This window comes from Diprion similis, chromosome 1 (genome assembly GCF_021155765.1).
Source record: "Diprion similis isolate iyDipSimi1 chromosome 1, iyDipSimi1.1, whole genome shotgun sequence".
NCBI classification, from domain to species: Eukaryota; Metazoa; Arthropoda; class Insecta; order Hymenoptera; family Diprionidae; genus Diprion; species Diprion similis.
In genome coordinates this window covers 1,983,348-1,996,346 of record NC_060105.1, presented here as the reverse complement: position 1 = coordinate 1,996,346, position 12,999 = coordinate 1,983,348, and the positions used below count along the sequence as shown (strand labels likewise).

Below are 12,999 nucleotides of genomic sequence, written 5' to 3'. Positions count from 1 at the left end.
TGGAAAAGAAAAAGAACCGTTCGAAAAATCCTCAACTATTATCGATGATACTCAACGCGACTACTACGCCGTAGAAATGAATCTCAGCAAATTAGAATATCTCAAGTCAAGATATCAACAGTTTGTATTATTTAAATTGGTTCAGATTCATTATTCTACGACATCGTAGGGATAATATTTCACTCGTATCCACCGTCGATGGCGCAGGAGACTAAAATTGCTGAAGATTATTGAAAACGTTTTTTTTTTTTCTCCTTTTCCTTACTTTCGATTCATCTTGAGAACAGGATCCAGTTCCTATGCACACACATACCGTTAAATATCTTACGCAACGTTTTCGAAAGTATCCAAACGTTACAAGTTTACACAAAACACATAGACAGTCTAATTTGTTACCTCGAAATCGCTTCATCACGTAGCACACGTAATCTGTTTTGTTTTTTTATTGTTAGTGCAGATCCAGGAATTCCAGTGTTGAGTACTCATATAAATCATCGGTACGCACATTGTGCAGACTACAAATTTTTCGAACGTCGTAAGGAGAAGTTGTGATAGATACTAAGGTTGGATCGTCTTCACGAAAATGCCGAAACCGAATCCGAAACAAATCGTGACTTACACACAGGTGAGTTCAATTTGGGAATTTATGTTTCACATCCGCGTACGTGGTTCAGGAATTCATAACGGATCATGCAATTACGAATTCGACTTTTGACATAACAGAGGTTCACACCACTATCTATGTTCTTCGGAAGTGATTAGGTGTAGAAAATGGAGATTAAAAGTACACAACGTTGCGAAATTTCATTGCGTAATTCTAATCGCAGCAATGTGTCTCAAGTGTTCTTTGATTACGAATGACTACTTAGTAATCAATATTTAACTTACAAGTATAGGACGCTGATCGATAAACCGATTACGACGATCAGCCGGGACGACTTTCTGATAGAAATAAAACCTATCGATCCACTTTGAAATGAGAAAGAATAAATATTTTGACACATTATTATACCCCAATGACAATTAAGCCGAAACAATAAGAAGAAGAAGATTATTAGCGACGATGAGCTTTATTTAACTTTGAAAATACAAAGATGAGGTATATATTTTTGAACTTGATGTATTTTTTCTCTTGTGGAAGATCGGTATTACGTTGAAAAATTACACCACGAGTTACGTTTTGTACGGCACATTGCGTAATGCTTAAAAATATCTCACGATCATCATGACCTTAGCTAATGTACGTGCACATACATCGGCAAATAATTTATAGCTATTCATCAACAACGAATGGATCCCCGCAACAAGTGGCAAGAAATTTGCCACCACCAATCCAGCGAATGGACAAAAAATTGCTGATATAGCGGAAGCCGGCGAGGTAAGTGTTTATTCTAACGATTAATTAAAGATGAAAAAAAGATATCTAACTACAAATATTTCGACCGTCTCGATTTTTGTGTGCATAGACATAACCGGTAAAAATGCCTGTCACTCGACACGGGAAGTCTTTTTCTTTCATATTACGTAATAGTTTGAGAAAAACAGGCTGCTGATTCTTGATCCTTGTGTAAATGATCTTGAATCGAGTATTTAATTTTCAAAGGTGGACGTCAATAAAGCGGTTGCAGCAGCTAAGAAAGCATTTTCTCGAGGTTCAGCCTGGAGGAGCTTAGATCCTTCAGCCCGTGGAAATCTCTTACACAAGGTTAATTTCCCTAAAAATTTTTGACGTAAGATAATACTATACTTAATTTTGTGACCGATCGATGTTACAATCTGCGTTTTTTGCCTTGTTCCACAGTTGGCTGATCTTATCAACGAAAATGACGATGAATTGGCCAACCTGGAATCGCTGGACAATGGAAAGCCCTTCGCTAACGCTTACGCGGAAGTTCATGCCTGTTCTGCTATTATCCGCTATTATGCCGGCTGGCCTGATAAGATCCACGGGAAAACAATCCCCGTCGGCAAGTTTTCAGGATTTGATAATTAGAATCTTCCCCTAAAAACATCTCATGACAGTCGTAATTATTGGTTTCATTATAGACGGAAAAGCATTGGCCATGACGAGGAAGGAACCGATCGGCGTCGTCGGTCAGATCACCCCATGGAACTACCCCATAATTATGATGGGAATGAAGATCGGGCCGGCATTGGCAGCTGGTTGCACGATAGTGTTGAAACCAGCCGAACAAACGCCTCTCACCGCTCTTCGAGTTGCAAGTCTTGTTAAGGAGGCCGGATTTCCTCCCGGAGTCCTCAACGTTGTTCCAGGTTTTGGTTCCACTGCTGGAGCCGTGATTACCGAGCATCCCGACGTCGCCAAGGTTGCATTCACCGGATCTACTGAGGTAATCCTTCGTTTTTCTCGCTGATGATCCGGGCGGTAAGACTATCGGTTGCTCTTTGCACAGCACAATATCATTTCAAGCGTTAAAATTTCAGTTTCAAAAATTATCGTTTCAACAGGTTGGTCACATCATCATGCAAGCCGCGGGAAAAACGAATCTGAAACGCGTCACGCTGGAGTTGGGAGGAAAAAGTCCCTTTGTTATTTTTAACGACGCTGACCGTGAGTAACAATGAAGCATTTTCCAATTACTCGTTACATTGCTCAGCGCATTCAACATCATTATTGTGACGGTTCACAGCTGCGCAATGCTACATATAACATTATTTTCCTGCAGTTGATGAGGCCGTACAAGTCGCTCATGATAATTTATTTTCAAACTCTGGGCAAACTTGTCTCGCACCAACGCGAGTCTTCGTACAGGCTGGAATTTACGACGAGTTTGTTAAGAAATCGACAGCTTTGGCTCAGGCGAGAAAAGTTGGCGATGCCTTTGATCCAAATGTACAGAATGGTCCTCAGGTGAGCGATTAGAATAAAGATAATGAGAACTATAAAAATAAGTTCTATCTACATGATGTTACGATAGCAAATTGGCGAAACATGTAATTGCAGTGCAATTTTAGATCGACATGGCAAGCTTGGAGAAGATTCTGGCTCTGATCGAATCTGGCAAGAAACAAGGCGCGAAATTGCAAACTGGCGGAAGTCGGCTTGGTAAAGTTGGCTTCTTCGTCCAGCCTACCGTGTTCTCAGACGTCACTGACAATATGAGAATCGCCAAGGAAGAGGTGAGGCTGAAACCATGATCAATTACCAATCAGTAAACCGATTTCATACAATTCGCGACGTAATGATCTGCAGATCTTTGGACCGGTACAACCAATCTTCAAGTTTGATACCCTGGAGGAGGTGATCCAAAGAGCGAACAACACCAAATACGGATTAGTAGCCGGTGTCTGCACTAAGAACATCGAAACCGCACTAGAGTTTTCCAAGGCCATAGAAGCCGGTGTCGTGTGGTGAGTAGAGACAATCTAAAGATGAATGGATTGAGAGCATTTAGAAGAAATTTATTAACGAGTGGCACGATCATATTCTCAGGGTGAACCAATGGGGCGCTTTGGGACCGCAAGCGCCTTTTGGCGGCTACAAAGAATCTGGCATCGGAAGGGAAATGTAAGTCAACCGATTTACCTAACTTGAAAGTAGCTAATGATGCTCAAACGCGCAAGTATAACACATTCGTATGTTCCAGGGGTGAAGAAGCTTTGAGCAACTATCTCGAGACCAAGACCATCTCAATTAAACTACCCTCGAATAATTGAGCTGTTCCAACGTTGATGACATATCCGATAGAGAATAACTTCCATATCGCCAGACTTCAATTTTTTTCTACTTAGGTCATTGTACTACACCGTTTGGAATGTAATTAGAAGTAGAGCGACACGTGATATTTCCTAAATTCTGAACTTTATGCTAGTTTTCAACCCACAGTCTAGAGTAACATATCTACTATGTACTAGCTAATGTATAATATTTGGTGATTTCGATTTCATACTAATTGTCAGTGAAATATTATGCGAAATATATCTTTTAAATAAAAATTAAAGATGATATTACTTGTCTAGAAATAATACTTACCCACATTTCCCTTTTGAAGTATACAATTTCAGGTTCCGAACATTTCATCAAATGCGTAGATGCAGAAAGTATTCATCCAAGCAGAAACTGAAAGTTATTAGTTCAAAGAAATACGCACGTAACACAATGTAATGTTAATGTGCAATTATTTATGATCATTTATTTCATATCGCTATTACGGGGGATAAGACGAAGTAAGATCAGTTGTTTGGAAATTTTCCAAGACGCTATAATTGTCTCGAGTTATTTATGCGTTTTTAAAGAAAGCGATAAGAAATAATCGACGAACAGAGTTGAAATCGAGTGAAATTTCCATTAAAAAACCCGCAGACGAATTCAAGCGATAAATAACAATGCAGTGAAGGAAAACCCGTTTTTCTTCAATTTTGTGTTTAATTTGTGGTTACAGGCACTTACAGTCTGTTTTCGTTCTCTTCTTAACTTTTAAGTATTTGAGCTAAGCTTGGACCGTTTATCTTAGTTTCTAAATATAGCCGGGTGCATTGCAAGAGATATGATATTACCAAATAAATGAAGTATTCTCTCCCTAAAAGTTCTCAGCCTTCCACATACGAGAAAATGGTCATTATGCTATTTCAAGGTCATACGAGAGCGAGAGCGGCATCAGTAATAGTAAAAAGCGCAATTCCGCAGACCTCGAAATTATTGCTACCATTTAGCTCTAACCATTCAAACGATGAATTGCAGAATTTTTACTGACGCTACAGAATACACAGACTTATGTAATGTACCATAATCATTATCGCCTTGGCAATCTGAAATCCATGCGAAATTCTTCGAAGTCAATTCAATCTGTACATGACCTGGAAAGTTAAAGTTTAAATTTCATGAAGCAGTCCTCATGCCCGACACTAACTGTAGAGAAATTTGCTACAAGATAGCGTAGAAACTAAAATACGACGAGTCCACGCCCGGTATTATGATACAGATGTGAAACTTTTTCTGTAGTCGACAATTTTTCTTCATATATTATTCTACCACAGATTAGCAGTTGCTATATCTATGATTTCTTTGATACGATACTGCCGCTCGCATTGGCTAGTAATCTCGGTTGGAACAAATACATAAGAGATAATATGGAGGTACATTGTCGAGAGAACGTCTCACCAACACATCTCGACTACCAACTTCGACGCGTAAATCCTCGGCAAACAATCAGTTCTCTGTTTCAAGATCAGAAGAGTCTGAACTGCCGGTAAGCGACGTTGCCAGAGATCAATTCTTACCACGAAAATGGCGAAGCCGAATGCGAAGCAACCTGTGACTTACACCCAGGTAGATTTACAATTTGAATTTTCAACCGTAATTTTAAGGGATGACTTTGGTGAAATTTCAGTAATATCGAGTTTTCACATCTTTTTTAGACGTTTCAGAAATCAAAAACTCGCTATTGTCAATATTTCAGTGTAGTCCCCCCTTAAGGGGAATCTTTCTAATCTACAAATTTAAATTGCGGCCGTTTTTCGGGCTTGATTAAAAAAAAATATCGGTATATATTTTTAGTATCTATTTTTTTTTTTTTTTTTTTACTCTTTATATTGATGTTTCAAGACTTATAAAAAAAATTTTTATTAAAAAAGGTATGCACCTCTAAATATGGTTGTGAGAAAAAAAAACAGATTACAGTGCTCCCAATCATCGGAAAGCAGGAATAAAAACAATTTTCTTGATCAATGAAAAAGTCATTTGGTCAGAACTAAAGTGAAAGAATATTTAAAAAATTAAACGAATGGTGACTATCTAAAGAAAAAGTTAATTTTTACAAAGAAATTGACACATATTTCACTCCGAATAAAAAAATTTGTGCCAACTTTATAACGCTTGATGCAAATCTTGTACGAATACGTATTAAGACGGAAATTGAATCAAGAAAATTTTCGGTTGTGCTCCAAGTCGTGTGAAATTTTATACAAAATAAACTCCAACTCTATAACAGTATACGCGAATAATAGAAGCCCAGAACGTATTAAGAAACGAACTTCCTATCATATTTTGTTATTTTCCTACCGACTATCACTACAGCAGCGGTGTGATTTTAGTAGGCGTATACGACGATAAAAGTTATCTTGTAAGTACGCGCTGCGAAGAAACTAAAAAATACACTGGATAGAGCTATCAGTCGATACAATTTCTTGATAAGATAGCAAAATTATTATAATTATCATCTAATTGGTGAAAGACGAAGAATTTCAACTTTCGTCAACGTAAAAATGGAGTTAAAATAATTCAAGATCAGTTGGAGAGATAATCAAAGTTCTAACATTGACTGTCTAAAATATTTACAGCTATTCATCAATAATGAATGGGTCCCCGCAGTGAGTGGCAAGAAATTTGCCACCATTAATCCAGCAAGTGGAGAGAAAATTGCCGACATAGCCGAAGCTGACAAGGTAAAAATTTGTTCGATACTAAGAAGTGTGCAAACATCTTCTTTCAGTATCTAATTCGCAAAACCATTTCTGCTATTACACTATAGTCCTATAAGTTGAACATCGTTTTATTTTTCAATGCATAACCTTCTACAAACGTAAGATAAAAACGACAGCCGCCCCATATTAACTCTAAGTACCTTATAAATTCTACAGATCGACGTTGACAAAGCGGTTGCAGCAGCCAAAAAGGCATTCGCTCGAGGTTCCGCTTGGAGAAGTTTAGATGCTTCGGCGCGTGGAAATCTATTGAACAAGGTTGATTCTTTTTCCGTTCACTATGGCCTACTTTCGTAACTGACCTTACATGACACGTTCTGTTTGCTCGACAGTTAGCCGATTTGATCATCAAAAACGTCGACGAGTTGGCCAGCTTGGAGTCGATCGATAATGGAAAACCTTACAAGGAAGCCTACGGGGAAGTCCACGGTTGTGCTGCTTTTCTCCGTTACTACGCCGGCTGGGCCGACAAGATCCAGGGGAGCACCATCCCCGCTGGTAAGTTTTCTAAACTTGATCTGAATTTGAATTGAACTAATCGTCGCGATTGCTGGTTCCGAAACAGACGGAAACTCATTCACCTTAACGAGGAAAGAGCCGATCGGTGTAGTCGGTCAAATCACCCCATGGAACTACCCGATGATTATGATTGGACTCAAGCTCGGGCCGGCATTGGCAACTGGTTGCACGGTAGTGTTGAAACCAGCCGAACAAACGCCTCTGACCGCTCTTCGAGTTGCAAGTCTTGTCAAGGAGGCCGGATTTCCTCCCGGAGTCCTCAACGTTGTTCCAGGTTTTGGTCCCACTGCTGGAGCCGCGATTACCGAACATTCCGACGTCGGCAAGGTTGCATTCACCGGATCTACTGAGGTAATCCTTCGTTTTGCTCGCTCATGATCCGGGCGGTAAGACTATCGGTTGCACTTTGCACAGCACAATATCATTTCAAGCGTTAAAATTTCCGTTTCAAAAATTATCGTCTCAACAGGTTGGTCACATCATCATGCAAGCCGCGGGAAAAACGAATCTGAAACGCGTCACGCTGGAGTTGGGAGGAAAAAGTCCCTTTGTTATTTTCAACGACGCTGACCGTGAGCACACATTTCATAAGCATGTTATTCCGCAGTCTTAGGGCATTCAAAATATACCGGTTAAACCTGTTTTATACCGCTGGTAGATGACCTGGAATAGATGAAAACGGTCAACTAACAGCAATTTTAATATTCTGATTAACAACACGAGTCGGTGAAATAAAATAAAATATTTAAAAGCCATTGGAGGCTCCTGAACAATTGTTTCAATCAAACGATTGCAGAGGTAAAATTACATTTTTTTCACAGTTGACGAGGCCGTAAAAGTTGCCCACGATAATCTGTTCCAAAATGCTGGGCAAACCTGTTGTGCACCAACGCGAGTCTTCGTGCAGTCTGGAATTTACGAAGAGTTCGTTAAGAAATCGACAGCTTTGGCTGTAGCGAGAAAAGTTGGCGATGCCTTTGAACCAAATGTACAGACTGGTCCTCAGGTGAGCTAATAGAATTTAGATAGGGAAAGATCGTTACCCGCGATAATGAAAACTACAAAAAAAAAAGTCCCACGTACCTCATGTCACGATAGCAAATTGATAAAGAAGTTAATTGCAATGTAATTTTAGATCGACGGGAAAAGCTTCGAGAAGATTTTGGATCTGATCGAATCTGGCAAGAAACAAGGCGCGAAATTGCAAACTGGCGGAAGTCGGCTTGGTAAAGTTGGCTTCTTCGTCCAGCCTACCGTGTTCTCAGACGTCACTGACAATATGAGAATCGCCAAGGAAGAGGTGAGGCTGAAACAATGATCAATTACCAATCGGTAAACCGATTTCATACAATTTGCGACGTAATGATCTGCAGATCTTTGGACCGGTACAACCAATCTTCAAGTTTGATACCCTGGAGGAGGTGATCCAAAGAGCAAACAACACCAATTACGGATTGGCAGCCGGTGTTTACACTAAGAACATCGAAACCGCACTAGAGTTTTCCAAGGCCATAGAGTCCGGTGTCGTGTGGTAAGTAGAAACAAAATCTGAAGCCCAACGGATTGAAGGTCTTTGGGAAAAATTTATTAACGATCATGTTCTCAGGGTGAACCAGTGGGGCGCTTTGGGACCGCAAGCGCCTTTTGGTGGTTACAAGGAATCTGGCATTGGACGGGAAATGTAAGTCATTCAAGTTACTAAATTTTGAGACTGAGCTAATACGCTAGATGGCACTACTGTAACTCATTTGTATGTTTCAGGGGTGAAGACGCCTTGAACAACTATCTCGAGACCAAAACCATCTCGATCAAACTACCCTCGAACCATTAAGCTTACCCAACGTCGCAGATACACCTAAGAAAAAGACTTACCCAGAATAATAATAAAAGTGGGTTATAGTAGTAATCGATCTACAGTCTACACTAATTACTACTCCATGAAAATCGATGTATACTTTGTAACAATCTTTGTACTTCTCAATAATGAACAATAAAAACTAAAACTTAACGTTTAGAAATAAGTCTCGAGCTTATTAACCTAGACTGAATTATTCTATCAATACGATCCAAATTTTCTAGAATTTTTCGATAAACTGTGTTATGTGAGTACTTCTTAAAACGCTTGCAATAGTAATTGGATTCATTATACAGCTCTCCGAAAGATTTTATCGAAGGATATCGTAAAACAAATTGTTTCCAAAGATCCTAGCTGCAGCTTGTCAAAGCACAAAATCAAAACCAGAGTCTATCTATACTAATCTATATGACGACATTCACTCGGTGATGCAAGCCACATATTTTAGCAATGTCGTTTGTGATAATTATGGCTAGTTTACAATAAGGCAAACATTTACGTAACATGACTCCCGGACCGTGGAAATAATAACTCAACTACTGATAACTCTGGAGATCAACTTTCGTGCGAAATAATTTATCACAGAATGATGGTCAAGACAATTCTTTTCTTTTGTCAACGGTTTTTTCCTAATAATTCATGGATTTATGTACCTACCTGTGTAATCGAGTTTCATGAAACATTAGATAAAATTTAGGATTTTAAAACAAAATCCACAAAAACTGTATTCGACATCTTATTGTTTAATTATTTTTTCAAATTAATGGTCAATTTAAGAGATAATGAAACTAATGCGAAATGTACGGACGCTATTTAGCACTCTGATAGAAGTGCCAGAGATAAAGTGCACGAGATCAAATTCGACTTACCAAACACCGAGGCTTTAAAACAAGAACCCGGACTCGCGAGCATTTAGTGATTTTCGAACGTCTGCGTAACCATCTCTACAAACATGTCCGGCCCACTTGATCCACCGAAGGGGAACCCAAACACAAAAATAAACTACACCAAGGTGCGATATCACATTTTTTACAATAGTGGAAAACTAGCGGAAGTAATATGAAAGTTTTTCTATAAATACAAATCTAAATCGTTGCTCGTAGCTTACAAATAGAATAATTTTTGGATGGCGGCGAAGTTTCAACGGGATGAAAAAAATTAGAAAAGCATACTGCGCTATGATTTTCCACACACCTACATGATTAATATATGCAATTATTTTCATCAGCTGAATAATTAAAATCATAGATTTTCTCAGATTTTCAAATAGCATTCTCCTGGCTGCAAAATCAAACTTTTTCGACAAACAGTAATTTTCCTCTGTTTAATATCAATCAACCTATAATAATATGTATACTATGAAAAAAAGTATACTTTACTGGATTTGCCTTCTCCCGATGACGATTTATTATATTAGTTCTCCAGATGATTATCATCCTTCGTAATCGTTGTATGGTATGCAAATGACGATCTAAAAATTTAGGAAAACAACTTGCGCGGGTCAGAGGTTAATCTTATTTTCGTGATATGCTATCGCAGTATCTATAATTAAGCATTCATTAAACATTATGAAAGTTTCATATTCAATTAAACTGCACAGATTTTCATCAACAATGAATTCGTCGACGCGGTAAGCGGTAAGACATTTCCTGTCTTGAACCCTGCAACAGGAAAAATAATAGCTCAAACGGCCGAGGGTGACAAGGTGAGTTGAATTTAAGTCGCGAATTTAACTTCGACGTTATAGGTCATTCCGCGTAATATAACCATTCAATTTTTCACCCATAGGCCGATGTAGACAAGGCAGTGGCGGCAGCAAAGAAAGCTTTCGCCAGGGGATCGGTATGGCGATCGATGGATGCCTCAGCCCGTGGAGCTCTTCTTTACAAGGTCGGTATCCCAGCGACACGGTCAGTGTGACTCATTCATCAAATGTGATCCACTATCGTATATCACAAAGGCTGGTTTTTTTCTGCTTTTGTGCAGCTAGCCGATCTGATCGAAGAAAATGTGAACGAATTAGCAAACCTGGAATCAATTGAGAATGGGAAACCCTTCCTCATGGCGTACCAGTTCACAGCAATGACAGCTCATTTTGTACGCTATTATGCTGGCTGGGCGGACAAGATTCACGGAACGACTCTTCCCGTCGGTGAGTTATGTGAAAAACAAGTTAGAACAAGTTCGATTAATTCAAATTCGACGATAATGTGAACAACTGCTTCGCTGCAGACGGAAATTCGTTCGCTTTAACGCGGAAGGAACCGATTGGTGTCGTCGGGCAGATCATCCCCTGGAATTACCCGATCCTGATGTTCGGATTCAAGCTGGGACCTGCATTGGCAGCTGGCTGCACACTAGTCGTAAAGCCGGCTGAACAAACACCTCTGACTTCAATTCGGCTGGCCCAGCTCGTCAAGGAGGCCGGATTTCCTCCTGGAGTCGTCAACGTCGTTCCAGGTTACGGTCCTACAGCTGGGGCGGCGATCAGCCACCACCCTGACATCGCGAAGGTCGCATTCACCGGTTCATCAGAGGTGATTATTCGGCCCAAAAAATTTCCCGTCACCTGAAACTTGAACCATTGTAACAAACACTGTCTTACTATTTGAACAACGTCGATCGACAGGTTGGACACATCATATTGCAAGCTGCTGGGGAGAGTAATTTGAAACGTGTAACCCTCGAGCTGGGAGGAAAGAGTCCTCTTGTTATCTTCAACGACGCTGACCGTGAGTTAGAGGGCGTTAAAAATCCGCATTTCCAAGTCTTTGTTACTTATACTTAACAGTTTCCATTTCAATGCAGTTGATGCGGCTGTAGAAGATGCTTATAGTCTGTTCTTCAACGCTGGTCAGACGTGCATAGCACCGTCAAGGGTCTTCGTTCAGTCTGGTGTTTATGACAAGTTCGTAAAGAAAGCCGTCGCCGTGGCTTCCGCGACAAAAGTTGGAGACGCTTATACTCCCGGGTGTCAGCAAGGTCCTCAAGTAGGTGAAATATCTGAATAACAGATGACGCTTACAGCTGTTGCTCTGCCGAGAATTATCTGATGCAATTCGCTTTCAGATTGACTTGGAGACTTTTGACAAGGTTATGGGATTGATCGAATCGGCGAAGAAAGAAGGCGCGAAACTGGAAACTGGTGGAAAACGGATAAAATCAAACGGGTATTTCATCGAGCCCACCGTGTTCTCGAACGTAACTGACAACATGCGAATCGCCAAGGAAGAAGTAAGTCTAATTCGTGATTTCGGTAAAATCTGGCTGATTTTTAATTGTAATTTTACGTTTTACAGATATTTGGACCGGTGCAGTCCATTTTCAAATTCGACACTCTCGAAGAGGTTATCCAAAGGTCAAATGAGACTAATTATGGCCTGGCAGCCGGTGTCTTCACCAAGAACATTGATGTTGCCCTTGAGTACGCAAAGGCCGTGGAAGCAGGAACCGTGTGGTAGGATCAAATTTCCACGACAGCGATGTACAAAATCATGTCGAAGATTTGCAAACTATTTAATGGTACTCTTATATTTTTAGGGTGAATCAGTACAACGCTTTGGGCCCCCAAGCACCATTCGGTGGTTACAAAGAGTCTGGCATAGGGCGCGAAATGTAAGTTGAATTGTCCAGCTGTATTGATCCAGCAATCTCGTCATTTACAGACTCGCCAAAATAAGAAAATTTCCTTTTCACAGGGGCAAGGAAGGGTTGGATGCCTATCTCGAAACTAAAACCATTTCAATCAAACGGCCATCCAATCATTGAGCTGACTTCGAAACCTATGGTTGAGACTGATGGTTTCGATTTATCTCCGCTGGCACATGTAATTTTTAATAAAATTTGAATACAAATATATAGAAACAAAAACACTTTATGTTGTTAGGAAAACAAATTAATTCCACTGACCTATAACAAGTGTTTTCGTAACACATGTTTATTAAAAATCGTTTGAGATAAGGTGAAAACCAAGCTAGGCATTTAGGATTTAGTCCTTAAACCAAACGAATAAGGGACTAGATTCTAATGTATATTAGCTTGATACCTTGAATCGAAATGTGGAAATGAATGAATGAATGAATGAAAAGAACGCGCATCTGCTTTGCGTAATGCTACTGTAGGTACGACAATAATTATACGAAACGCTTTCTGTGATGTGAGCAATGTTTTTTCAATTATTT

At 39.8% G+C, this 12,999-nt stretch overlaps 1 protein-coding gene across 1 annotated transcript; it reads left to right on the top strand.

Moving 5' to 3' along the window:
* The first annotated feature begins 519 nt into the window (after window positions 1-519).
* Window positions 520-12,702, top strand: LOC124407059 (aldehyde dehydrogenase X, mitochondrial-like). Its single transcript, XM_046882872.1, has 22 exons — window positions 520-625; window positions 6,301-6,405; window positions 6,601-6,702; window positions 6,777-6,942; window positions 7,010-7,314; window positions 7,433-7,535; window positions 7,785-7,969; window positions 8,099-8,263; window positions 8,337-8,494; window positions 8,570-8,644; window positions 8,725-8,791; window positions 9,741-9,830; window positions 10,419-10,523; window positions 10,607-10,708; window positions 10,805-10,970; window positions 11,051-11,355; window positions 11,448-11,550; window positions 11,627-11,808; window positions 11,888-12,052; window positions 12,118-12,275; window positions 12,359-12,433; window positions 12,517-12,702. The coding sequence occupies exons 1-22, from the start codon at window positions 584-586 to the stop codon at window positions 12,584-12,586; spliced, it is 2,994 nt and encodes a 997-aa protein (XP_046738828.1). The 5' UTR covers window positions 520-583; the 3' UTR covers window positions 12,587-12,702.
* Window positions 12,703-12,999: the final 297 nt, after the last annotated feature.